Below are 27,351 nucleotides of genomic sequence, written 5' to 3'. Positions count from 1 at the left end.
TGACCTTGTGCTTCCATTGGACCTCTTCTTGCTGTTTAAGCTCTCTGGGCTGTCATAGAAAGAGTCATCTTCAGCATCAAAATCCTCTCCATCAAATCCAAGGTCTCCAATTTCAGCATCTTCACCATCTTGTTCTTCCTCCTCCTCAACTCCTGGAATGTATGATGTGCTGCCATCAACTGCAGTTTCATGAAATATTTTTTCTAATAGATCTAAGTATTCTGGAGTACCATTCTGCAACTTCCTCAAATCTGGTTTGTTCTGCAAGTGAAATGTTGTTCCAAGTTACATACTACATCCTGGAAATAAAATGGTTAGTTATAAATATGTCTCTCACCTTTGTGTGCACATCCCACCACCAGTGAGGAGCAAACGCTGTCCCATCTGCATTTCTACCTAGCCCTGATTCCTTTTGTAGGCTTTTCCAAAATGTATATTTCTTTTTCAATTAATCTATTCTATTCCTTAACTGAGTGGTGCCATGCTTCAACCAATAGCCATGTAGTACTTTTCAGCTATTATGTTGAACCCTCTAGTAGACATGTTGCCTTTGTGACAGTTTCCTTATCTAATTTGCTCAACTGAAAAATCACAGAAGATCCCTGTATTTGTTTCTGTCCACTGTGCTTTGTCACTTTTAATCTATTGCATACCAATAAAAAAAATTACTGTATTGTATTAAACTAGCTAATATTGTTCCTAAAATGTTGTCTCTAATCCTACAATTAAGTCACTTAATTCAAGTCAGAATACATCAAGCCACAAACTCAGCATCAAAATCCATTGCAGAATACATCAAGCCACAAATTCAGCAACTAGAAGTCACTAATTCATCTAGTATGTAGGCACTAATTCACCCTAAATTCATACTAGAATACATGATCTAGGCACTAATTCACTCTATATTCATACTATCTAGCTTTTAGGCAGCAATTCAAGTACTATCAAGGCACCAATTCAGTATCTAGGCACTGATGCAAGTATGAATATTATCGATAGCAAGTATCAAGATTATACCTTTGAGCCAGGAAACACAACTTCCACAGCTGCATCCTCAACGATATTTTGTTCATCGACATCAAAAACATCCTTTGGACGGCCTAGATTTCCTCCACCACGAGCACCACCTGGACGACCTCCTCCATGACCTGCACTGCCAGAACCACCAACGCCAAACAATAACCTTGCACGCCCTACCTACTCCACCTCTGCTGGCAGGCTCTTTGCTGCCGCCTGCACCTTGATTGGAGCCAGCCCCTCTGCTACTGCCAGGCCCTCTACTGCCGCCGGCCCCTCTGCTGCCACCGGCCAGTCTGCTGCCGCCAGGTCCTGTGCTGCCACCGGCTCCTTTGAATCCTCAAGCATTTGGACCTACATTGCGAGCTGCGCGTATGCCAAGAGTACGGCTAGCGCGGCCCCGGGGAACACCATCTCCCGGAAGGAAGTCTGAGTACGTGCTCAGATCGGGGAACTCCTCAGCCTGGGAGTTGAGGTCCAAGTTCTTTAAGCCGTGACGGGGAGCAAATGAAGACTAGGACTGAGAGAAAAAATTGATTCCGCAGGGAGGATTTTGTGGACCGCTTAGGGGAACAAATCCTCCAATCCATCATCGTCGTTGCCCTCCATGAGGAATCGACGAATCTTTGGGGGCACGGCGGAGGACTGGAGGGGCTAAGGAATTTGTGGATCTTGTGGACGGCATGGGGAGCACCTGACCTCGTGGATCTGCGGGCGGATGGGCGATAGATGGAGGAGGAGGCGGCAGAAGGAAGTGGCGGCGGCAGGAAGAGATGGCGGCGGCGATAGGTGGAGGAGGTGGTGAGAGTAGGAGGAGGCTGCGAAGGGACGAGATGGCTGCGGTCAACGGAGGAGATGGCAGCGGTGAAAGGAGTAGGAGACGGCGGAGGGAGGAGGTGGCGGCAGGGAGAGGAGTAAGCGGTGGAGAGAGGAGGTGGCGGCGGAGGGTGGAGATGCGGTAGAAGAGCCGCGGGAGGTGGAAAGAGAGAGACGCGTGCGGGAGAAGAGCCGCGGGAGGAAGGAGAGAGATAGGGAGGGTGCGGTCGTGGAGAGAGAGAAGGGGAGGGCAACAGGGGTAAAGGGGGGTTTGGGGACCACTTTTAAGAGAAAAAGGATCCATTAGTACCCCTTAACCCTCCTAATGAAAATGGCCCTCCTAAACTTTAGTTGTCACTTTTAGGACTCATGTTTGGATACATATGTCCTAAAAATGTCCTAAAAGTGGAGTCCTAATCTTTAGGCTACTGTATCCAAACAGGGCCAAACCAAATTAGCGGAAACACACATTGGGAGTACGAACTTGAGACAGCATCTACGGCGCAGGGGCTCACCTGTAGATAGGCCCGTATCTCTTGGCCAGCACACGGAACAGCCCCAGGCCGTGCTTGGCGAACAACGGCAGGTGCCCGACAATCGGGAGCGCGACCGGCCCGGGGACCCTGCGCACGCGCCATGATGGCACATAGAAGTAGACCGCGAAGGCGGCGCCGGTGCCCAAAGGCCGCGGCGGTGAAGAGGACTGCCGGCAGCACCGGGAAAAAAGACTCTGCCAGCAGCTGTCGGCTCGTCGCGATGAACACTCCGGCACCCCTCGGGATCAGCATTTCCCCTGATTGATCGATCGGCTCGTGATTAGCTGTTGCTGCGCGCACTGGTGGTGGCTGCTAGCTTGTTCAGTTCAGGGCGCACGAGCAGTGCTCGCTCCTGCGGCTTAATATACGGGCGGCGGCGCATTGGATGTAACGGCGCGTGATAGCTGCCAATTAGTTTGGCTTTCGGCCCAGCAGGAAGAATCTTGAGCGAGCAAACGTCTGGTGTTCCAAGCCACGCTCCTTTGGCATTACCGCTGGGTTCCATGAGATGCGGATGCTGGCACTTGAAAGATGTTTCCTGTTGGGTATCTTGTCGTTCGTACGAAAACTTCTCAAGGATATCTAATACCCCTATAAAAAAAAGCTGAATCCGCGCATCATTATATGGGCGGATGGGCCATTCAGTTTCACTGCCGACAATATATCATCACTCTCTGCGAGTGACTTCACAAAGATCATCAAATAGACAAAAGGTGCTACCAGTGTTGGTATGACAGTTGGCCAGGAGAGCTAGCTCTTTATTTGACCAAAAAAAACGAGCACTAGCGGTGTTCATATGGAAACCTTCACACAAAATTTGACTGAGAGGTTTGGTCTGGACGTTGTTTAACTGAGACCTTCAGCTCTAGTTTGGAAACTGTTTGACCAATTGGACCAATATGCCATGGACTCGTAGACTAGAGCTGAGCAAACTATGTCGGTGATTTTGAACATGAATATATCTAGGTCAGAAGGGAGTTTAACAGGGTGAAAAAAAGGACAACGGAGAAAATTACCAATCTACAAGGTACAAAAGAATAAAGAACAAAACAACAGTGTGTCCTGTCTTTATCCTGCTCCACATAATAAAGCTCCTAGAAGGCTAGAAGAGGCCCTCCAAACAAATCTCCAGAGCAGATGTTTCCTATCAAAACTCTTTTGCCGTGTCTAATCATGTGGTGCATCTTCAACAACCCGTATGGACCTAGTTTGAAGATCATGAATGATGTTAATCCTCATGAGAATATGTCGTGTTTCCATGTGTTTGAGTTGGATGGTTGTATTTCTTGAAGACCCGTTCTTGGTTTTCCCTCCACCACTCTTCAGCCTGATTCTCTATAAATCTCCTCTTGCTGTGCGAATAGCCAAGTTTAAATACAAAGTAAACTTTAGGTGTAAATTCAAAATTTTAGAATGTTTTTATTCCACTTAGGAAAGGGGGGTACCTGAATCGGACCCGCTTGAATACTTTGGTGCCATCTTTCAGCTGGATAAGTGTCACGTAGACGCCAGGTTCAAACTGCTCAATTAGTTGCACTTCTCCATGGGTACCATGCTTCGGGGCAAAATCACCTTGGGCCTTTGCACTGTTTTCCATGAAGCAATGGGATGGGGATTCACTAGTGATGGAAATAGCTGAGCCACTAGCAGGTCTACCATCCTGAGACATTGTCAAGTAACCTACACCTGATTTATGACCGACCAAATCATATCTTCCACTTCCGCCACTAGACAGATGAAGATGATCACGTTCCATGGTATTCATGAGCTCTGATGGATGACTTGATTGCTCCTTCAGGAGTGAATGAGTCTGAACCTGCAAAGCTTTTATGCTATCGACAGCATCACTAGGCAGTTTATCCACAATCCCCTTGAGCTGTAGAAGAGTATTAGATTAATATGTATGTATGGTAACATAAAACTGTCGACAGATTAATTTGTCAAACGTTGGTGATTATTTACCTTTACATCCACTTACTAAAAAAAAAGGTGATTCCATGAATGGAAACACTATCTTTCAGGTTAGATCATATAATGTAGACCCATAATATGAAGGATATGAAATACAAGCTTATAAAAATAAATGGAAGTCTTAGCAATACCTCATTGTCTAGAAATTTAACAAATTCCATGGCAGCATTACGTTTGGTGGATTCTTCAGCAGCCATAGAGGCAACTGATTTAGCTCTTTTATCTGATTTCTGAAGCTGCTCATGTTGGGCTTCACACTTATGCTTCAAATCATCAACCTGTTGAACACACAATACTTACATAAAGAAAGCATCTTAACATGACAAAGTAGAAAGTAAAATGCAGCACCATACTTACCTGAGATTGCAACTTTAGAAGTTCTTGATTCAGCAACTCATTTGACTTTTGCAAGTTATCAAAATCAACTTTAGAGCTCTGCGGAATAGCAGCAGTAGGAGGTGATTTTGTTTTCTTTGTGTATGGAGATGGTGGTGCTAAAGAGAATGCAGGTATTGCAGGCGAGATAGCCAGCGCTGGTGACATTCCCATTGGTTGAAGCGCACCAAATTGAGCAGCAAAGCCAAGGTCTTTGAACTGTAATAGAGCTGAAGCCTGAGATGCCTTCATGAATGAGTCTGCAGCTTTCATATCACTCTTAGCTGCTTTTACCTCCATATACTTGACTGGCTCCGCTAATGGTGTTGCTACAAGCTTGGATGGTCTTATTTCTGGCCTCTCTGGCTTTTCTCTACCATCAATAGAGCGACGAGTAGGAGCGTTTCTTTTGCTGACATTGTTAATATTGGTATCTGCATTCTTCAGTTTAAGGAAACATGAATCACATACACGGTGCGGCTTGCCAGGAGTTGGTGCCAGAGCAGCCTTGAGAACTTTTCTTGAACTACAAGCATGACAATGTACTAGCCCACAGTTGTAGCAATTATGTCGCTTTCTTGTGAAACCAAATGCTTGCCTACAACCTGTGCAAACGGACTGGTCTGCACCTGATACCCACTTATGTATGCAAATACATGTTGTGAAATTTGAACCACATGATATACTTTTGACATGCCGATCTTTAAGTGCTTCAACGATAGTAGGTGCCTTTTTGTCATTGACGTCACCATGACCAAGTCTTCCATTGGCCCCCATTCCCCATGTGTATACTTCGCTTCTTGATGTTAGAACTGCAACATGGGAAGCTCCACATGAGATCTCCTCAACCAACTCATTAGCCAGTTTATCTTTGACTAAACAAGGTTGTTTACCATCAGATTTTGCATTTCCAAGCTGACCATTTTCAGCACTACCCATAGTATACACATGACCAGATGTAGCAAGGGCAACAGTAATGTTTTGTCCACATGCCAACTGATGAAAATTGTGCTCAAGAAGAGCTTGAACACAGGTAGGAATCAACCTAGCTTCTTTGTTCCCATGTCCTAGACGATTCTTATCTCCATCACCCCAGGTATACAGCTTCTTAGACACCACATTAATGCCTGTCTGAACAGTAGCCTCCACGATTGCTGCAGAATGCCAGACTCCACATGCAACTTTGACCGTTCTAAATCCATTCAAGGCTTCTACTTCTTTTGGGTATGCAACACTTTCACGGTTCCCATGCCCAAGAACTCCGAATGTTCCATCACCAAATGTGTAAATTTTTCCACTTGATGTGATCAATGCTGAATGCCATGAGCCACATGCAACAGATAGTACTTGAAGCCCCTCTAAGGGCCCTGAGACATGTTTTGGAAGCCAATGGCAAGCTCCAGTGTCATATCCAAGCAATCCAGCATGGTAAGAACCATCCCCCCAATTGAACAGATCACCAGAAGCAGATATAGCACATGTATGGAACTCTCCGCATGAAATAAAATCAACTATGGTCACGGATATTGACTCAACAAGCTTGGGACGACTTATATCTGCATCAGTTCCATGACCTAGGCGCCCACCAAATTCCTCACCCCATGTGAACACCTCTCCTTGTCTGGTAGTAAGAGCAACATGCCTTGAACCACATACTATCTGATTAACATCTAAGACAACATCTGATTCTAAAGGTTTGGGAATCAAAACATCTACTTTTGAGCATGATGAGCTTATGTGTCCATCTGATGGGGCCACATTAGTCCATACTTCACCCCATACATAAACATCACCAAGGGACTCTATGTCATCTGTTCCAGAACCTTGACTGCAAGAACTAGGGGCAGCACTGGAAATACTAAGTCGAGTACTATCTGCACCACTTGTTCTTATCATATTTGCACGATCAGATCCAGCATCTGATCTTCTAAAGCTAAAAGAATTAGCTCTGTTGTTACCAGCAGTTTGGAAACTACGTGAAATACTTGAAGCGATATCTAGTGTTGTATCATATGAATGACTATCTTGATAATATGATATTTCCTGCAAAGAGAAAACATATTAGACCACAATGTATTACATTTCATAATCAAAGAGAGTTGCACATTGCTAGGTAACAAGAATAAGGTTAGATTGATAGCTACAGGTTGAAACGTGAGAGGGGGTGCTCATTCTTCATAGGAAAATGCATGGAAAAAACGGAGGTGACTATCAATAGAGGGGATGCTCATTCTTCATAGGAAAATGCATGGGAAAAACAGAGGTGGCTATCAATCTTGAAACTTTGTGCTCCAAACAAGCAAGTATTTTTTTCAGAAAAAAATCATCTCCAAGTGTAACAAGGGGGGACACAGTGCATCTGTGATGCATAAATTCAATCATGCTTTCTTAACATATTATCAGTTAGCGTATGAATATCCAAAATTGGCATTGCAAAATTAAACTATGTGTCAAATTGCTTACAAGGAAACACAAATTTTTTATACAAACTCACATCAGATAATGATACTCTATCCTTGTGCTCATCAATCGTAGAATTTTTACGGCATGAACTTATTAACCCCTCGAGTGTTGAAAACCACACTTCAACTTCAGCTTGATCCTTGCAAACCTACATAATAGAAGAAATCCATGCTACATCTGTCATCTTTATATCAGTATATATAGCATTAATCTATCAATAAATCCAAATGCAAAGCATTTCCATCAAGCAATGGTTAGAATCTTAGAAACTTATCTTTACCAGATCAAGGGAACGTTGCCCGTTCTTGTATATGAGTGAAAATGATAGATAGTCCTTCTCAGGGCATAAAAACCTCCTAAAAACAGCCTGATCAAGAGTTAAACATATTAGCTGAGATTTAAATGTTCATGCCCCTGTTTTAACGAAAATGTTAGCCAAATTTTGATATAATGTCTATTGCATTTATAAACACTTCTCTAACAATATATGTAGTTTTTAAGGCTACGCTAGCAAGTACAATCTTGATTCGGTAAAAAAAAAAGTAAAATCTTGATTTTAACTCAGATAATAGTAAACATACAGTTCTCTGCCCAGGAATAACTTTAGAGATAGAAGACAGTCGGAGGAACTTCTCCCTTTTGTGAGAAAACCAAATTAATGTTGTTTCGTCCTGTAATAAGAAATGTGAAATAAGGAGTATCATACAAACCAACCCTATTTCAGGCAATTAGCATATGCATATGACTCGGTATATATATTCCCTTGAACATATTGGTAATCAGATTTTACAGGTACAAAACTCACACATGTGAACGCTAGGTCTGCTTGTGAAGGTTATTCATATCCACGTTGCAAGAGATGTATACATTAAATAAAAAATCATAGAATAAGCCCTTTACTCATCCGTAAACAGCCTAAATAATCTTATAGAAACCATATTTGTATATAGCACATTGATGCTTTTATTCAGCTACTTCCTACTTTTGTTATTTTCCCTTGACCTTGTTTCTCTTTGGAAATTCTCAGGTAATTCAATCTAAGAATAAGTTCTATGTGCCTTACAAGAACAACAAAAGGAATTCAAGATCAAAAGAATGTGCTTATGAACTTACACTAGCAAGTCTGAAAGTACGAATCTTGGGTTTCCCTTTCCGGCTATACTTGATAAGCTTGCTACCTTTCTTTAGAGTAATAAGGGCCTTCAGAAAATGAAACATAAATGTAGTATCACAAAAGTTTTAACACATGCACAACTAATAATAAAGTGAATGAAGTATCATAGTTAGGTCTATAACCGCACATTTTCATCTGGTGTCATCTAAACAACCACAAGTCAACATCCTATTTTGAGCTCTTTTCATCCACAACTGCAACAGAAAATAAAAAAGTGTTTAAAACAATTGAGAGGTCAGTATGAGTGCATCACATGAAAAGATGTTTCACTTTTCAGAAATCGAAGTTGACGACAAATCATTTGGCAACAAGAAAAAGAGAGAGTCGTACTAAAAAAGTGGAAGACAAAATGAAAAGATGAAAAAAAAAAGATTGTAATTCATTGAACTATGGATTGCATCATAAGAACCCACAAAACTTTTGCAATGACAATCTAGCATTTGAAATAGCATGAACACTCAAACATTCCATTACAATATTAGCCACTCACGGGTTCATGGTAGAATAACCAATTGATTCACATCTAATCCCTCTTAACATAGGCAAAAAAAAAGTGATATGTCTCACACTCATACATTGGATTAGGTGGCAACCTTCTCTCATAACTAATAAAAAAATCAAAATTTAACTTTAATTGGTGTTAGCTTGGGGATTACAAATAGAAAATGCAAGTGATTTAGGAAATAATAAATAGCACAAAAATATATATATTCTAGACTCAATTTGGTTATCGGGCACAAACTTTCCTATTGCGATGAACAAAAGAAAGAACAGGGAATGAATGGTCGACCTTTATACCATTACCTAATATAAGCTTTGTTGTTGGAAAGATTTTCAATCCTTTCAACCTCAAGAGGCAAAAAAGCAGCATGTTCAGAGGATCAACGACAATGTTGGATGGATTAATGATAAGATTAGGCGTCGGGTGGCAGCACATTCAACGGAAGAGCCAATGGTTGCCGAGCACCATTAGACATGACAATGCATGCCAATGCCACCCTTAGAATGACAATGTTGAATGCCACCCTCGATGCACAGTGGAGATAGGCCTTGCGTGCAATGGTTCTTTACATGGTGGTAGATTGCTATTGCAAAAGTCTATTACTAAGGACTAACCTGGACGACCCAGGCAATTAGACTGACATACGAGGGTAAAATTTCAAATCAGTTAAGACTCATTGATCAATGTCAAGCTAGGCCTCCGCTAGAAGAGATGTCCTCCGGTGATCGCGGGAGAAGTGGGTGATCTCTCTAACAGAGACGAGAATGGTGGTTGGTTTCATGGGTGGAGGAGCTAGAGAAAAAAATAGAACCGCAAAGAAAGAGAGGAATAGATAGAAGAGGCCCCGAAGCGAGTGTGCGACACAGGAATAAGGGGAATGGAGTGTATTTTCTTAAAAAAGAAAATGGAAAATGTGCGATGCTCTAGAGTGAAGTTGTGTATTGCTAAGGGGAAATTCACCACGTATTGCCTGAAGAGTGGAGCATAAGAAGGACCACGTCCCGCATGCCTAGAGCACATCCAGCCACCAGTGTTTTCATGGGCCTAAGAGAGAGGAGGATAAGAGAAAGGATAGAGACTAAATTAAACCTTGTCCACATCAGTTGCATGCAAAGAACGTTTGCATAGCATGAACACCCCCCCCCCAAACATTCCATTACAATATTAGCCACTCCCGGGTGCGATAACAAAATGACTTACATCTCATCCCTCTTAACACGGTAAAAACAAGTGATACGTCTCACGCTCACAGATTGGATTAAGGGGTGACATTTTCTCATAACTAATAAAAAATAAAAATTTAAATTTAATTGAAGTTAGCTTGGTGGATAGCAAATCTAAAATGCACGTGATTAAAAAATAATAAAAGAACAAAAATATGTATTCTAGACCAAATTAGGGCATCGGGCACAAACTTTCATGTTGTGATGAACAAAAGAAAGAATAGAGAATGAAGGATCAACTTTTATAGCATTACCAAATCTAAGCTTCGTTGTTGGAACAATTTTTTATGCTTTCAACCTCAGGGAGCAAAAAAAAACAGCACTTTTAGAGGACCAGTGACAAAGGTGGATGTATTAGCGAGAAGATTACACGTCAGGCGGTAGCGCATTCAATGGAGGCGTAAATGGCAGCCGAGCAACGATGGAGTTGAAAACCACCTGCAATGCCGTCTATCCCTTAGATTACAATGTAGAATGGCGCCCATCGACGCACATCGGAGATAGGCCGCATGCGCGATGGTTCTCCGCATGACGACAACTCAAGCAATCAAACCACAAATAAGGGTAAAATGTTAAAATAATCAAGGCCTACCGATCGATGTCTGGCTAGACCTCCGTTGGAAGAAATGTCCCCCGATGACAATTGGTGGAGCGAACGATCTCTCATACGGAGACGAGAATAGTGGCTGGTTTTATGGTTGGAGGAGCAACAGGCAAACAGAGAATGCAAAGAAAAGGAGGGAAAGAGAGAAGAGGCCCCCTAGTGCGAGTGTGTGACATAGAAGGAAGGGAGCGGAATCTATTTTTTGTGCAAAAAAATAAAAAATGGAAAATGGGTGACACACCGGGATACGATTGTTTATTACTAAAGGCGACAAATTCGCCACATGTCACCTAAAGAGTGGAGCATGAGAAGGACTACAGCCCACGTGTAGCTAATTAATGGTACTAAGAGAGGAGGAGAAGGAGAAAGGTACAAACTAAATTAAAGCATGCTCACGTCAACTGCATGCAAAGAGGGTTGAAAAAAATATAGATCTTAAATGAATTATACAAATTGAATTTTGCTTGCACCATAATACTTCTTACAACAAGATCCTTAAAACAAGACCATACTTGACTATATTTGGATGATATTTTTTATGAACATTTTTTAAAGATGCTTGAAGATTTTCTGTTGTTGCTGCATACAAGTACTTGAACAACAAGAACAAATGATTACTTTGTATGAATAAAATATTAAATAGGACGTACAAAATTATTTCATATTACAAAAAAATTTATCTACAAAGTGAACAAATAGCTCCATATAGGGACAAAATGTTCCACATAGAGAACAAACACATCTATATTGCAAACAAAATTATTCTTATAAAAGAACATAATATGTACACACAACAAACAAATTATTTTTACTTTAGAACAATTTATCCTACAACACAAAAAATTGATATCAAGAACAAATTAGTCTACAAGCGACCAAATAATTTAATATTGCAAACAAGTTATTCAACATGGAGAACAAATGTGCCCTCCTTGTGAATAAACTATTCTTGCATACAAATAAAATGTGTACACATGAGAAGCAAGTTATCTTAAAATAAAAGAAAAAAATAAAACTAAATAATAGAAAAGAGAAGTACAAAAAAGAAGAAAAGAAAAGGGAAATTAAATGAAAGCTAAAGTGATGAAAATAAAAGAACAAATAAAATAAATGAATAAAAATAATATTACCAAGAAGAAAAGGACAAAGGAAAAGAAATTGCAAAGATAAAAAAGCATGCATGGTGTGAATGTGTGCATCATGTTTGACACAAAACAAAAGGCAAAACATCAAAGGTGCCTAGGCATGAAGCCCTCAAACTTCCTTGGGCTCACATGCAAACATGTGTTGACTAGAGTCAGTCCCTACCCAACCTCACACTTTGTTGCACGGTTCAACATGCTGAGAAAGTATAAATGGGCTGAAAACACCCACTGGCACGTGTGAGAACTTCTTCAAGTGATAAACAGTGAAATTGTCACTGGAGCTATATATATAGTCACCGCGAACGCTTTGACTGGGTTGCCGCGAGCACTAGGAGAAAACTTCTCTAGCCACCAAGAATCACAGATTGGGAATCTGGAGGCTGGAGGAGAAGAAATGTGGCTAAGCCACGGATGCTATTAGTCATTCACATGACTAAGAATAGAGTTGTTGTGGAAGATCTCGCACCACCGCTTCCATCTCTAGGGTTTAGGGTTGTTAGGGGGTAAGGTTCCTCTTGTGATCCACCGGCCTTAGAGGGAGGGACATTGGGCAGTGGCAGCAAGGGTTTAGAAGGATGGAAAGGTGAATTGGAGATGCTCGTGTGGGTGGCGAAGAACCACCGGTGGGCAATGGTAGGGGTAGGGGAGTGACGGTGATGCCCCTACGAAACTAGGTTAGCATGGTGGGTTGGTGGCAGGCGGTGGTGGCGGATCCGGCAAAGCAAGCCGCCTGAGATGAAAGGTAGGGCTGGAGGACTAGAGATGAGAAAGCGCAGGCTCACCGGGTTAGGGTAACATAGGTGGAGGCAGTAACTCCTTGTGACTGGAGGCAACCGTGATTGATAAGGTAGGCCTGCCTCCTTGTGGGATGAATCCTTCTGCAACAGCATGGATATCAGCAGTGCATGTAGCATATGAACCCTGGACAAGCACATGAGCATAGGCATTCATTGGGACGATTGTATTATCAAAATAGTCTAGCCAATGAAACTAAACTGAACAATTTAGTTTAAAATATATACTCCCTTTGTCCTGCAAAGAGTGTCCTTTTAGTTCTATCCTAAGTCAAACCATCTTATATTTGATCAAATTTATATAAAAATATATCAATACTTTTGATGTCTAACAAGTTTCATTAGATTCGTTATGAAATATATTTTTATAGCATACCTATTTAGTGTTATAAATATTGATACTCTTCATTGTAAACTTGGTCAAACTTAAAACGGTTTGATTTAGGACAAACCTAAAAGGACATTCTTTCCGGGACGGAGGGAGTACGAAGTAGTCGCTAAAATATAGGTGTACATCACCTCTTCTTAAATGGACAATATAGTTCCTAGCATGAATATTTTCTTATATAAAGTTTGAGTCATAAAGTGAAACTAAAGGCAGCATAAATATTTTCAATCTATATCTCAAAATATGCAAAACATCTAATAGAAAAATATCGAGGAAATATAAATGTGTGACTTTGATAATTATTTTCTATTAGAATATATGTACTAACTTCAATAAATTCATGAGATTATGGAACTATGTTTCAACTATGGCTTTCGTATTTACAAATTATAATATAGATATTTTGGAAGTTACTGGTTGTCAAAAATTCAAAATTTTGGTCGAATCTTATCCGATACAAGAAATATTTTAAGAAGCAGGTCTTTTGTGAAACTACTTTTAGAATTTTTTTTGTTCTTATATACTTTACCATACAACAACATGCAAAGAAAAGGAATTGCTCGGTCTTTAGGGCTTGTTTGGATCTATTAATGATAATAAATTAATAATTAGCTAGCTAGCTGCTAACTTTTACTCCCTCCATCTATCTTTATAAGGCATGGTATGAGTTGTGATAGTCTTCCAAATAACACTTTAACTATCATTTATCTTATATTGTATTATTTATGGTTATAAATTTGGAATCATGGTAGAGTATATTTGATTACGAATCCAACCACATAAAATTTATATTATGAAAATAAAAAATTAATAATCAAATTATTGTACAAAGATTGTAAGTTTGAATCTTGATATGCGTGTGCACCTTATAAATAAAAACGGAGGCAGTGGCAGGCTAGGCTAACTATGAGCTGGGCCTGTTTAGATCCACCTAATAATAGGTAGTTGGATGGATGGTTTATCTATTAATGAACCTTCTGCGTGTTTGGAAATTTGGAACCCTACCTAGCCACTAGCTATTACCACTCATATGGATCCGAGCAGAGCGTTAGATGCCATTGTCTACTAAATTTAATTGATTTGCTTAATGTTGTGATAGAATGCTTTTTCTTACAACAAGATTAAAAAATCTTTCACGACGACATGAAACACAATATCCCGAAACAAAATTTCACAAGCAGCATGTTCAAGTGCTTGTATGCATCAGCACAATGCCTAATAATATCTAATAAGAAAGTAAAGCCTAATATCAACAAGTGAAGCTATTCGAAGCACAGCTTTCACTACAAATACGTGAAGAGAAATGACGGGGCACAAAGCCAACAATGTACAGCACAGTGACCAGGACAAAACAACGTATAGACTGCCACTAGCAAGTAGTAACATCTCCCTCTTAGACTCTCCTTCAAGAAACCGTCACCCCCCTCTTTTCTGAATCCCAGCAACGGAGAGCAACCAGCTGACTGATCAAGTCGGTTTTGCTCAGGCGAGCAACGGTGCAGAAGGTTCACTGCTCTTCCATTTCCTGCTGTAGTAAGCGTACAGCACCAGCTGCATTGCTCCCAGGATGACTCCAATCCCATTGGGGACCTGAAAAATCAACATCAAAACTCAAAAGTTGGTTAACCGAACTCTCGGTGAACGCATCTACCAAATAAGTTCGACAATCAGTTCATGAAAGCGTAAGCTGAAATGAGAACGAATCGGGTGCTCACGTATATGAAGAAATCACGCAGCAGAAGCCCGTACATTGTGAAGGAGGCGCTCATGAGGAAGGTGGAGAGGGACAAGTAGAAGGGCATGAACTCCACGCACTCGGTCCGGATCACCAAACCCTGAAGAACCAGGACGAAACACGCAAAAGCCGTGAGAGGTGGTCATTTCGTCCGGCGGCAAAGTTAGACGAGGAAGAAATCAATCGAGCGCTCAGCTTAGGAAAGCGTACCATGACGGCCAGTGGGGAGGCAAACATGGAGATCAGAGACGCCATGCTCACGCCGCCGATGAACAGCTGCCGGGCCGGCTGGTCCAAGAAGGCGATGCTCGCATGCGCAACGAACGCGAACACGAAGACTTCGAGCAGCAGGATCCCCGTGATCTTTAACTGTGGAGAGGACGAAGAACAGGTCTCATTATCCACGCAAACATCGTCTATTGCAGAAATGGAAGAAAGAAAACAGCTTCCACAGACAAAATTGTGCGGTCCATCTTACTCGTGTCGGTCAGTCAGACACGGCAAAGAACCAGCACAATTCTTCGGGTCTCTTTTCCGAACTGAAGCTGGTGTAGTTGAGGACGGCAAGTCGGCAAGGAAAGAATTACCCGTGTGCTCCTGCTGTCGGCGTAGAAGATGAAGAGCGAAATGTACGCGAGCTGGAACAGCGCGCCGGTGCCGTTGACGGTGGCCACGAGGGTCCTGCCGCCGTCGGAGACCCAGGGGAGGCCGTACCAGAGGCAGATGCAGCAGTTGAGCAGGGAGAGCAGGTAGGGGAGCCCATCGAACCGCTCCGTCGACTTGGCCTTCACCACCCTCTTGAACGTCGGCCTGGCATCCACCAATCGAACAGCAACGCCATGATCAGATCGACGAAATAAACGAGCAGGAGAGAAATGAAAAACAAAGAGGAAAAAAAAATCAGTTTGGTAGCTTACACCGGCGACAGGAAGAGGGCGAGGGCGAAGATGTTTCCTGCAACGGCGGACCAAAATTGAAGGAAGAACTTTCAGCTTAACCACTCTTGAGAACAACTGAGAATTCGGAAGCGGAGAGGCGAAGGAGATTACCAGCAACGCCGGCAGCGAAGCAGGAGATATCGTACAGGGAGCTCATGAATGCGCCTCCGCTCGTCCTCTGCTTTTTCCCACCGGCTTTCCTACTCCCTCCTCGTGCGAAAAATCTGGGGCTCTTTTATAAGACTCTACCGCCAGCACGGGGTTAATGAGTGACCTGCAATGCAAGCGACGCCAACACTATACGAGTCTACAGCCACCCATTGAATTGTCGGGTTTAAATCACAGAAAACGTAATGCTACTGGCTGCTGCTGGTCCTGCGAATATCCCACTTTGTGGGATATATTTGTGGGTTCGTGGGGGCAGAGGGAATATAATATCTTGTGAATCTCAGTAGGAAAATTCTCCTGATTATCGTACCAGCTTGGCTCATGTTTACCGCACGTCCCGAAATATTTTTTTTTCCAGGCAAAATGCAGCTGCGGGTCACTGCGTGGCTGGCAAAAGTGCTAGTGTTTATCTGGCAGGGAAAAAATCACCGCGAATTAATCGATTCACAAAATGGGGAGAAAATGAGCTGCCAGCTGTCATTTTGTTGTTTTTTGAATAATTAGCTGTCATTTTGTGAGATGGGGGGATTTTTCTTCTTCCCCGACGTTCAAAAACCCATGTGGTCAACCGGAACCGGCCAGGTCGCTTTACGAGCTCGTGGCCGGAAGCAGACGCCTTGCGCGGCCACAAACGCTTCGCGAAAACGAAGGGATGAGCGGCCGGGCCGCGCGCTATTATGGCGTTGGTGCCGTGCCGCGTCAGCTTCTTAAGCGCGCTATTATGGCGTTGGTGCCGTGCCGCGTCAGCTTCTTAAAGCGACCCGGAGGAGTAAAGGGGGGGAAAAAATCTGAGCCGGGGACATGATGTTCGTCTTTTCCTTTCCGCCGACTGGATGAGCATGTCCTCGTCAGCTCATTAACGGTTTCTCATCAGCCAGTCAGCAACTTCTCTTGTTCCGCTTCCTCCATCGCGGAAAGCGGTTTTCAGCTCAGTTTCCGAACTGGAAACGTGTTTCAGGGGTGCTTGATACGAGGTGCTAAACTTTAACAGTGTCACATCAGATGTTCGGATGTTAATTAGGAGAACTAAACATAAGCTAATTATAAAATTACTAAGCGTAATTAATCCACCATTAGCAAATGGTTACTGTAGCACCACATTGTCAAATCATGGACTAATTAGGCTTAATAGATTCGTCTCGCGAATTACACTCCAATTGTGCAATTAATTTTGTAATTAGTCTATATTTAAAACTTCTAATTAGTATTCGAACATCCGATGTGACGGGTGTTAAATTTTAACAGGTTGAAGTAATGGGTAGCCTGACTGACAATTCAGCGGACTAAAGGCTCTGCAAAGAACATCTCAAATTGTTTGAACAAATATACTCCTTACAAGTGACAACCCTGAGAGAAAGGGGCATGGCAGATGATACGTACCCCAGGAAAATAAGTATAAAAGCAGAAACAACAAAATTTCTTTACGGTCGACCCACTTCAACTCTTATGCTACAAGACCAGGACCTAGACGACACACTAGACAAGGGAGGGAAGAGGGGCGTTCGGGATGCCAAGGACATCAAGAATATTAACCACAACCAGGAGGGTGTAACTTTGCACAGACGCAGAAATGCAGGGAAGGGAGGAAGTAGAAACATCAGCTCGATGTTATTCGAAATCCTTCTGCCCCATCGTTCATGTGACTATTCAACCAAATCTAGTTACAAACTGCCCATCAGCTTTGAACCGAACAATGTAGCATTTTCCATCTTCTTGACTTCCAAGTTCCAACCCTGCGTTCAGGAGAGAACAAGAGTGTTAAAGCAAATACTTGAATACTAGTATGACAGAAACAACAAACATATCTTCCGTTTCATCCTAACAATGAGGGAAAAAAGTCTAATGTGGAACACCAGTAGCCATTATTCAATTAGTTGTGGTGCATAAGAAACAAAAGAGCTGCTTTAACATACCAGCTGAAAAACAAAATCATATTTGCGCAGGACTGGCAGTATTCATTTTCAGTCAATTGTTGTTCATGCCCACATTGACATATATAATACTAAATAAGTAAATATATAATGAATTCCGAAAATTAGTCAAAATAGTAAAATATATAGAATGCAATATTAACAGATTCATAGATTAATGCAGGCCTCAGAGAAAATCAGCCAAGTATCCTCATGATTTGAGATTACCACGATTGCAGTATCAGTCCACATGTAGCAGTGCTATGTACAGAAAGGTAATCTGGTAAGTATATTAAATCCGGAGTAGAATTGTCAATGTCATGGACTGTACCAACTAAAAGAGACCATCTCCAGCTATTTGGAGATCCACAAGTCTGTTTTTACTAAACTAACAGAAAATAAACAAGCCAAAGAAATATACAAAATTTGGGAACTCATTTTCATGTACATAATGACTACCCTCTAGTAGGGTGCAAATTTGGTGCACTAACATGGATATCGTACTCAAGTCAAATAAATGTCTTTATCAAAAAAAATGTCAAATAAATGCTGTGTTCTCAACTTTTCATGATCACTACTGTCAGAAAGGTTCAGATACTTTCCTTTCCTGGGCAGTTTATCACCATTAGGAAAACACCGTTCACAAAAAGGACACAGCAAGAATTGAACTTTTAACTTTACAGAAGATTATTTCCCGCAGACCAGTGTTTCAAAGGCGTCCAGGCAGACCCAGCTCGACTTGGGTAACAGGTCCGCCTTGTCGCCTAGGCGATAAGGCGTACAAGGGTTAACATAGGTTTCCTTATCGCCTTTAAAACAGTGCCAAAGACATCACTACTGACATATAAAGGATGGATGTTTTGGCCTCTCAAACTCGCGACATGATCCAAAATATATGCCTTGATATCTTCCCACTAAAATTTGCCATCTCCGAGCATGACTTCAGTAACCAATGAAACAACACTCAGAGTCAATAATACAGGATGTTACTCCCTTTAGATGTCAGAACAAATCCACAGACAAATCCGTAGCCTTGAAGCCACTATTAGATAGATTAAAAAGGGATGAAACGTCCATAGTTAAATGATTATTATCTAAACGTGTCCCCTAATATGTTGCAATAAGCTCTCTATCTTCACCTTGCACTCTTCAGCTATATGAAGGGGTAAAATAGTTGATCTGGACAGTTGAGTATATTATCCATTCAAAATTCAGCGATTGAAGTCAAGAATGGAATTGGCAGGCTACAACACGCAAACACGTGATAATTAAGGGTCACTACAGCTTATTAGAACAAACCAGAAGCTAAGCAAATAACTTTTAACTGCTACTTTCACAAATGACATCCAACAGTAACGATAAGAATGTCACAAGTTGTGCATTAAACAATGTGTGGGAAATACAAAACCCGCATCTCATGGCCCAAAATTCACCCTAATACAAGTATTTGCTCAGTGCCCACAAAACCAACATCCCCAATGTGTGGAAGTAGATTTCTTAGAAGTTAAAAGGTGCAGGTTAAATTTTATTTCCATCTAACTTACACTGATGTCGAACAGCAAGCAATGATCTCACCAATTAAGCTATGCACAATGAACTAAGATATGCACCTCGTGTTTCGAATGCATAATCAGTAAAACTCAGCAGCATACTTCCCCAATACCACTTCCATTGGTATAATGATAGAATGCCTACTGAAATTCGATGTCATTCATATTTACCCAAACACAACCATGAGACACAGAACCATCTCACCTTCATCTATCTCCCTGAACCAGAAAATGCATCAAAAAGCCCACAGCAATTCCACCATGTTGCCCGCTGCCCTGAAGCGGCCACTGCCACTGCAGGTCCACGCGCCACCTGCAACAAATACAACCAACCCAATCAGAACCCATAGCTTCGAATCAAAGCTTAGTGGAGTAACCGAACTAAAACCACATATATCATTTACCTCTGTAGTATGCACATCAACAGCCTCCCGAGACCGTGACAGCTCAGCAGAGTCCTTGACCACCACATTGCCACCCCTAGTCTCTGGTTCCTGCACCACAACATTGGCACCGTCGCCCTTCACCTCAGGTTCCTGCACCTCAGGTGCCACAGGCGTCTCGACCACCACCACTTCATCAACCTTCGGCTCAGGTTCATGCACCGGATGCACCTTGGCCACCTCCCTCTTCACCTCTGGTACCTCCACCGCGGATGCCTCGACCGACTCTGGCTCCTGCACCACGGATTCCTCGGCCACCATCACATCCTTTACCTCCGGTTCCTGCGCCGCCACGGGGTGCACCTCCACCGCCGCATCCACCTTACCCTCGCGTTCCTGCCCAACCGTTTCCGGCGGGACAGCGCGCTCCACGAGCACCTCGGCCGCGGCGGCCTTCCTCTCCTCCTCTTCCGCCTCCGACGCGGCGGCCCTGGGCGTCACCATCTCCTCGGAGCTCTCCATGGAGTCCTCGCTCGCGTCCACTGCGCCAACCCACACGCAAACACAGCATCAGAAACCATACGCATCCATCATACATATAGCGGAAGGAAGGGAGCAAGGAAAGCGCGAACAGCCCGTAAAGGCGGCGGCCGGTGGGAACGCGGTGGCGGTGGGGGGTGACCGCGGCGCCAGCGAATGCCACCCTCGCCGCACGCGAAAAGGCGATTCCCACCACGCTGGTGCCGAAAGCGCGGATCTGCCCCGGCTTAAAGATATGGGGGAGGAGGGTTGGGTGCCATTCGTACCGCGAGAAGCCTTGGGTGGGATCCGCAGGTGGTGGTCGCCGTCGCGGCGGCTGAAGGCGTTGTTGTCGTCGCTGCCGTTACCGTTGCCGTTGCTGGCGTTGGCGTTGTTGCCTCCATCGTCGGGGTGGCCCTCCTGCTGCTGCTTCTTGAGCTTGGCCCGCTTCTTCGCGCCCTTCGGCATGGCGGAGAGGGATTTCGATTCGAGAAGGGGGGGCGGCGCGGCGCGGAGGGTAAAGGGGGCAGCCGGGGCAAAGCGATGGGAGGACGAGGAAGGGGGAAGCGTTTTGTTTTGATATGGAGGGAGGGGGATCGGCTCAATTTTGTTAGGTTTACCCAGACACCCAGCCCTCCCAGGGCATGGATCACATTTACTGCGTTGGAACAAGAGTTAATTTTTTTACCATATTTTAAAAAGAAATCTATGTCAACACATGCGCGCAACCTCTTTTTTTTCTTTTGCAAACCGACCTTTGTACGGCACGGTGAATATCTCGCGTTAATAGATTTGTTCGTCCATGAGCAAAATCAAATTCGAACCTTCAAACCAAATAGTGATGGATATCTCTTCGAGGAAATCAAAAGGATGATTACAGATAAACTGAACGAGATCTCCTTACGTTTGCTGCCATGACTCATTCAAATATGCAACCCGTAAAACAGTATGCAAGTTTGAAATGTACATGGATCTCAAAAAAAGTTGCTTTTATTATAGACTTTTGTAGCCTAATGATGAAACTACTTTTCTCTGAGAAATTTGAATTTGAAATGGGCGTGTGAACTTGAGAAACTGGCCTCATTCGCAACTGTTTCTTGTTCACGGTGAGTTGTACCAAAATTATGAAAACACGCGTATCATCCAGCTTGTCATCGAATTACTACAGGTGCGTGCTTGAAATTTTGCTCATGAAGACGTGGACGATCAAAGTGAACAAACTCGAAGAACAACTCATGCCGTCGCGGTTAACTACTCTACTACAGGTTGCAATTTACTCCTGTAGCTTAGCTGGCTAGTCTAAAAGCCATACACTCCTGTTGAAGAAGAAACAAGGACTAGAACCAGCCAAATCTACACGTTTGCAAGCAAAAGACAATCTGGTAACGCTTTAACTCGGTCGTGGGGTTCCGCTAGCAACACCGCGCACGCAGCCGTTTTTGTTTGCGGGACGCGGAGCGGACGCCATACCGACGGGAGAGAGACCCGGAGTCCCTGTGCCTCCGCCGGACCCCGGCTCCATCTTGTTCCACTCCCTGCACAGCCAGGCTGCTGCCTCGCCTGGTCCGCGAGTGCTGGCCTGTGAAGCCGAGCGCTGGAGCGCCGCGCCTGGCGCGCGTGCTGCCCGCTGTGCGTCGCCTGCCTCGCCCGACGTCCTGCTGCCCGAGACAGAGAGAAACGGAAGAACAGAAAAACAGCACAGGAAACACGCTCAACTTCAAATCAAAAGAACCCCTTCAATACTCGGCCGCACCAACAGTACAAAGATAGCCACATGTTTGACCTAGAAACCAAATTGTTGTGATCCTGCCACGCCTCGAGTCTTTGAGACCGGAGGCCGGTCTGGGCTGTGCGCAGGTGTCTCTCCCGGTAACCCATGCGTCGTGTTCGGCGTGGCCCCGCGCCGGTGGACTATACGCGCAGCGATGTGTCACCCGCGGGGCGAACCGGGTCCAGAAACTCAGCTGTCAGCGCGTTGTGGCATGAGGGCGTCGTCTTGGAAGGATTATACTGGCTGCCTGAAGGAGGAAGAGGATTTAGGCTTGGTTTGGTTACTCTTGCTTATTTTTAGCACCCGTCATATCAAATGTTTAGATACTAATTAGGAATATTAAACGTAAACTATTTACAAAACTCATTATAAGTGGAGGCTAAACGGTAAGACGAATCTGTTAAGCCTAATTAGTTCATGATTTGATAATGTGTTGCTACAGTAAACATTTAGTAATGATGAATTAATTAGGCTTAATAGATTCATCTTACCATTTAACCTTCACTTATGTAATGGGTTTTATAAATAATCTACGTTTGATATTCCTAATTAGTATCTAAACATTCGATGTGACAGGTGCTAAAAATAAGCAAAGAACCAAACGCGTTTAGCCTCGAGGTGTGTCTTCACACGTCGTGATCCTGTTCCACCTGTTGTTTCTTGAAGCCACTTTCCCCGTCGATCATGACCACGAATGCCTTCCGAGGTGGCGAGGTCTAATAAAATCGTTAGCATACCAGATCATAAGATCATTCTTACTGAATTAATGATTGTTTTGGTACGAAACTCCGCACATTCCTGACAGGTTTTTTTTTCCCACTGCCTGTAGCGTAGAAAAAGGTTACTGTAATTCTTCGTCAAGAAACATTAAGTAGTACTTCAACTTGCCTGCCTGAAAAAAAGGTAAAAAAGAAACAAAACAAAACAAAAAAGGTACTGATTCAAAGAACGTGTTCATAGCTGACACTGATTATTTTAAAACTGGTATCCGTTATCACGCTCTCAGTATAAAGATTCCTTCAGTTTCAAAATCTGGATTCCGTTTTGCGCCGGTTCAAGATCTAGCCACATCGACCCGATCCGCTGTACAGTACGCTCGGTCTCAGGTGCCCGTTTGAATTCGCTGCTGCTAGTACAATACTGCCACGCTGCATGTGGACGGAGGGCACATGGCAGCATCACAGAAAACGCCGGTCCTGGTCAGGAAGTCAAATCTCAGATCAGCAGCACACTCCCACTGAAGAACGCACAGCTGCGCACAATGAATAGGACTTGCAAAATTTGTAGTAGTATAAAAAAGAAAAAAACGCTCAAAATATTCGAGATGCCAGATGCACCTAGAAGATGTGGCGTGCTCAACAGCCTGCCGTGCCGCGCCATGTGTGCAGTGCAGTACAGGCACCTGCGCCATCATGGAACGGATCAGACCGGACCTACAGAAATATGCACGAGCACGACGTAAAGGAATTTCGTAGCGTTCCATCATCATCGCCTTATTGCACTATATTAATGTCTTTTCCTCGGAACACTTTGGCTAAACTTTAGCGTGTCACATCAGATGTTCGGATGCTAATTAGAAAGCTAGACATGAGCTAATTATAAAACTAATTGCAGAACCCTGTGCTAATTCATGAGATGAATCTATTAAGACTAATTAGTCTATGATTTGATAATGTGGTGCTACAGTAACTATTTGCTAATGATGAATTAATTAGGCTTAATAGATTCGTCTCGCGAATTAGACTCCATCCGTGCAATTAGTTTTATAATTAATCTATATTTAATACTTTTAATTAGCATCAAATATCCGATGTGACAGGTCCTTAGCTTTAGCTTTAGTGGGTGTATCCACCCCAGAGCGAAGAAGAAAGCAGCCTCTGGCATAAGAGAATCAGGAGGCCTGCCTGGTTGGCCCAGGCTTGGGCCCATAGTTGTTGAGGCGGCTCTGGCGCTCTGCCGCCGTTGGGTTGGGCCTGTGGAGATGGGTTCCAATGAATTTGGTTGCACTAAGATGTCAAGCAGGCAGGCAGAGGGAGAACCAACATTTGCTCATGTTGATACAATGATACTATGAGCACATAGGAAGCAATCAAATAAATATTTACCACATCATGACATTGATCAAATCAACAGCTGCATGGATTGCTCACTCGCATACTCCCTCTCCATCTCGGAAACAATCGACGAATCACAGTGAACCAATCGAACGCACCATGACAGTTGACAGACACCACTTAATTTACCAGCCCCCGCACATGCCGTACGTAATTAACACAAACACACACAGATACACATACGTACTGCCTCTCCATCTCGGAAGAAAATAACCCGCAACAAACCGATGAAACCACATATGCACGCCACCTCAATTCGACACTGTAACCGATCTTCAGTCATGTCAGGTTCTGCTTTTCTTCACCTCCCTCCGTGTATGGCGAGCAGGTAGAAGAGCTGCGTCGCCGACAGGATGATGGTGAAGGACTCCATGCAGATCTACAACGAAAAGGCCGTAATTAGCATACAGTACTTGCTAATGTGTCATGCACGATGAACCCGGCCAGGCCTGCAGGTCACACGCATCTCTGCATGTTTATTTCAGGTACAGAGTAAACTTTGGCAACCGATCGATCTTACCAGCCTGGCATTCCTGCCGTGCAGCTCAATCTCCTTGACGGCCAATCTGAAACAAAAAGAAGTTAGCCAGAGAAGAGGTTAGGAATCGCATGGACCACCACCACCGTATACGGGACTCGACGGACTCGTACGTGCAAAATACACGTACCCCATGGCGAGCAGTGTGAGCGTCCAGGCGATGAACCCGGATGATGCCGCCGCCGGCAGGCTCTCGGAGCTCCAGGCGCGGACGTGGTGGAACCCCGCGAGCGCGGCGGCCGCGCCGACGACCCCGGCGATCACCGCGAAGATGACGAAGAACCCGGTCGCGGCGTTGCCGATGGGGAAGTAGATCGGGGAGAAGTGCGCAGGGAGCTGCAGGCCGGAACCTGCGTACGTACACACACAAGCTCACAGAATCAGCGACGCCCCTCAACTCAAACCGCGCGTACGTGCATGTGACCATGTGTCTATCCATCACATCACGATGATAGCCATCGATCACAGTATATACGTACCGATGAAGAAGCCGTAGTTGATGGCGTGGTTGATGGCCCAGCCGCCGACCGCCGCCACGATCACGTACATGCAGAAGTTGAGCACCAGCAGCAGCCCCGCCACCGGCTTCAGACCCGCGTTCGCCATGGGACCGACCTAGCTTGCTGATCGACTCGACGTCCAACGAGCTCGATCGCCCTGTACCTAGCGCTTCTAACAATCTAGCTCGCTCTCTAGTCTCCACGTACTGTATCTGCTGGCTTGAGGTAGCGTTTGCAGGTGCACCCCTTATATACACACGCGACGAGCCGCACCGCCGATGCAGAACGGCGCAGAATACTCATACTTCACGGACCACGACGACAAAGGGTATTAGCTAGCTGACCTGGTTAAGCTACTAGCTTTGTTCCTTGCTTCCATTGTCTGCACGAACAGCCGGGCCGGGCCGCTCGGATTGTGTGGGGCTTACGTGAGGGATGTGACAAACGTGATGCTCAAGGCAGGAAGCTGGCTTTCAGTTTCTCCTAGATTGATCTCCAGCTTAGCTACCGGTCTTCAGAGATTCTCTACGGCGCGTCTGGAAGCTTGGAAGTTGGAACTTAGGATGGCGGCTGGAGGATAGATTGCTCCGGTGTGCTGGACAGGTACAGCCTTTTCCTCCGGGGCATGCATCGGCGATCCCTTTCAGTTCGGTTCAGGCCGTCAGTCAGGTGCTTTATTCCTTTACAGCGAGAAGAAGATCGCGGCGGCTTTTGGCTATGGAATCCGTGAGTGTTTGGGAGACGTTGGGGCACACGTCTCGTAGATGCCAAGTGCTAATGGCGGGTCGATGAGCAGGATGCTGTGGTCTCCGGTTCTCTCGGCCGTCAAAGATCACAGAATCGACGGTCGGATTCGACGAAGATGTACACGGCCTCTTGTTCTGTCCAAGAACATCCTGCGTACGTGTGCGGACGCAGTGAAAACCGAAAAAAGCAGTTTATTGTTCGATTCTTCTGCCACTTTTGCAAGTTTTAAACTGCGCCATGATGGTTTGATGTTGGCTAGCCGAAATCCCCACCGCCTGGCGATTGCTTTTCTGACTAACAAAGCCACCAAGCTAATAGTATGATGCTTCTTTCGTCTTTAAGATCCGTCGGTTAGAAAATTGCAAGTGTTCTTTTTATCAGATTTGAGTGCCAGGTGTGTTTTCCCCGGCCCCTCTGCTTCTTTCGGTTCAGCCGCTCCATCAGATCACTTTCTCCAGCAGCTTCGTTTCGAAGAGAGTACAAAACAGCAACATGTATGGTGTAACTAGTAGTCCTACGGGTGGTATTATGCTCTAGTTTATCATGAACTTTACATGCTGTTACGAGAAAACAAAAGATTGATCTTTCGAAATTCGAATTTTACCAGCAGTCTTGCACTCTAACCACTTATCATATCGGGAAGTGAGCCTAACTCAACTCAACTGGTTAGGATGGAAGGTATGGTCATGCACTCTAACCACCTAGTTTTGAGTCTCCTCTAGTTCGAATTTGTGTGCCTATTTCTTTTCTTTAACTTAATTAAAAATAGCCTAACTCTTTCTAGTCGATTTTTTTCCCGAACTTTACCTGTGGCATTCTTCCGTCGAAACCAACACACTTCGGCGTTCGTGTTGTGCAGCCGGGCGCACGGGGAGAATCAGGATGTAGCCCGTAGGCCACAAGCGGGCTGAGGTGAAGGAAGGTGGACTGCCTGCCTGCCACACCAGAACAACCCGTGGCCCGCGCGCGATCGCACAACTGCCACTAATAATGGGCCGGTCGTCGCGGGAACCACTTGAATGGTGGCAGCGGGCCGCGGCCTGCGACGGCCCCGTGCGCTCAGCCTATTGGTTTAATAGTGATGGGAAAATCACAGGAGAGGAGCAGCTCAAGTTCTCAAACTTTTTCGACTCGGCGATGCAGATGCTATTTGTTGCGCACATAAAAAAAAGAAAAAAAACTCGCCTATGTAAGCAGCAAAGTATTGAGAGAATACGCTAAATACTTAAACCAGGGAGGGCACGCAATTTGGTTTCAAACGATTTTTCATGCCGCAGTACTTGTGTTAATCGTTGTACGACCCTGAAGCCGGCCATGACACAGCAACGGACACCAGCCATGCCCAATTGCCATCAAAATCGAAGATTAAAAAAAAAAGAAAGAACGAAATCGACAGCCCACACAAACGTGCGCTAGGCATTCCAAGGCGCCGCATTCAGCACGCAGATTCATGGCTGAGTATCTTTTCCC

General features: G+C 44.3%; 4 protein-coding genes across 4 annotated transcripts; all 4 read right to left on the bottom strand.

Annotated features, from left to right (window-relative positions):
- Positions 1-3,456: 3,456 nt before the first annotated feature.
- Positions 3,457-8,497, bottom strand: LOC117858736 (PH, RCC1 and FYVE domains-containing protein 1). Its single transcript, XM_034741862.2, has 9 exons — positions 8,480-8,497; positions 8,292-8,378; positions 7,760-7,849; positions 7,459-7,545; positions 7,210-7,326; positions 4,698-6,758; positions 4,472-4,618; positions 3,815-4,245; positions 3,457-3,721 (listed from the first exon to the last, which is right to left on the bottom strand). The coding sequence occupies exons 1-9, from the start codon at positions 8,495-8,497 to the stop codon at positions 3,598-3,600; spliced, it is 3,162 nt and encodes a 1,053-aa protein (XP_034597753.1). The 3' UTR covers positions 3,457-3,597.
- A 5,667-nt stretch (positions 8,498-14,164) lies between these two features.
- LOC117854701 (bidirectional sugar transporter SWEET2b) lies at positions 14,165-15,969 on the bottom strand. The gene is made up of 6 exons (XM_034736926.2): positions 15,793-15,969; positions 15,661-15,697; positions 15,331-15,553; positions 14,954-15,112; positions 14,724-14,843; positions 14,165-14,598 (listed from the first exon to the last, which is right to left on the bottom strand). The coding sequence occupies exons 1-6, from the start codon at positions 15,836-15,838 to the stop codon at positions 14,491-14,493; spliced, it is 693 nt and encodes a 230-aa protein (XP_034592817.1). The 5' UTR covers positions 15,839-15,969; the 3' UTR covers positions 14,165-14,490.
- A 1,173-nt stretch (positions 15,970-17,142) lies between these two features.
- On the bottom strand, positions 17,143-20,793 carry LOC117857449 (uncharacterized). Its single transcript, XM_034740104.2, has 4 exons — positions 20,499-20,793; positions 19,714-20,234; positions 19,515-19,622; positions 17,143-17,582 (listed from the first exon to the last, which is right to left on the bottom strand). The coding sequence occupies exons 1-3, from the start codon at positions 20,677-20,679 to the stop codon at positions 19,521-19,523; spliced, it is 804 nt and encodes a 267-aa protein (XP_034595995.1). The 5' UTR covers positions 20,680-20,793; the 3' UTR covers positions 17,143-17,582; positions 19,515-19,520.
- Positions 20,794-24,076: 3,283 nt separating this feature from the next.
- LOC117855272 (membrane protein PM19L) lies at positions 24,077-25,435 on the bottom strand. The gene is made up of 4 exons (XM_034737581.2): positions 25,114-25,435; positions 24,765-24,984; positions 24,617-24,662; positions 24,077-24,475 (listed from the first exon to the last, which is right to left on the bottom strand). The coding sequence occupies exons 1-4, from the start codon at positions 25,238-25,240 to the stop codon at positions 24,398-24,400; spliced, it is 471 nt and encodes a 156-aa protein (XP_034593472.1). The 5' UTR covers positions 25,241-25,435; the 3' UTR covers positions 24,077-24,397.
- Between the last annotated feature and the right edge of the window lie 1,916 nt (positions 25,436-27,351).

Source organism: Setaria viridis, chromosome 5 (genome assembly GCF_005286985.2).
Source record: "Setaria viridis chromosome 5, Setaria_viridis_v4.0, whole genome shotgun sequence".
NCBI classification, from domain to species: domain Eukaryota; kingdom Viridiplantae; phylum Streptophyta; class Magnoliopsida; order Poales; family Poaceae; genus Setaria; species Setaria viridis.
This window is presented reverse-complemented; position numbering and strand designations above follow the sequence as displayed.

Coding starts and splice junctions, on each gene's coding strand:
- LOC117855272 (XM_034737581.2), bottom strand. CDS start 25,240: ATGGCGAACGCGGGTCTGAAGCCGGTGGCGGGGCTGCTGCTGGTGCTC. Junction 24,985..25,113: donor CAACTACGGCTTCTTCATCG/GTACGTATATAC, acceptor GTACGTACGCAG/GTTCCGGCCTGCAGCTCCCT. Junction 24,476..24,616: donor ACGGCAGGAATGCCAGGCTG/GTAAGATCGATC, acceptor TTTTCGTTGTAG/ATCTGCATGGAGTCCTTCAC.
- LOC117858736 (XM_034741862.2), bottom strand. Junction 7,850..8,291: donor GTACTTTCAGACTTGCTAGT/GTAAGTTCATAA, acceptor TTCTTATTACAG/GACGAAACAACATTAATTTG. Junction 4,246..4,471: donor TTAAATTTCTAGACAATGAG/GTATTGCTAAGA, acceptor ACTCTTCTACAG/CTCAAGGGGATTGTGGATAA.
- LOC117857449 (XM_034740104.2), bottom strand. CDS start 20,679: ATGCCGAAGGGCGCGAAGAAGCGGGCCAAGCTCAAGAAGCAGCAGCAG. Junction 20,235..20,498: donor CCCACCCAAGGCTTCTCGCG/GTACGAATGGCA, acceptor GGGTTGGCGCAG/TGGACGCGAGCGAGGACTCC. Junction 19,623..19,713: donor TTGATGTGCATACTACAGAG/GTAAATGATATA, acceptor TATTTGTTGCAG/GTGGCGCGTGGACCTGCAGT.
- LOC117854701 (XM_034736926.2), bottom strand. CDS start 15,838: ATGAGCTCCCTGTACGATATCTCCTGCTTCGCTGCCGGCGTTGCTG. Junction 15,554..15,660: donor GCCCTCTTCCTGTCGCCGGT/GTAAGCTACCAA, acceptor GGTGGATGCCAG/GCCGACGTTCAAGAGGGTGG. Junction 15,113..15,330: donor CCGACAGCAGGAGCACACGG/GTAATTCTTTCC, acceptor TCCTCTCCACAG/TTAAAGATCACGGGGATCCT.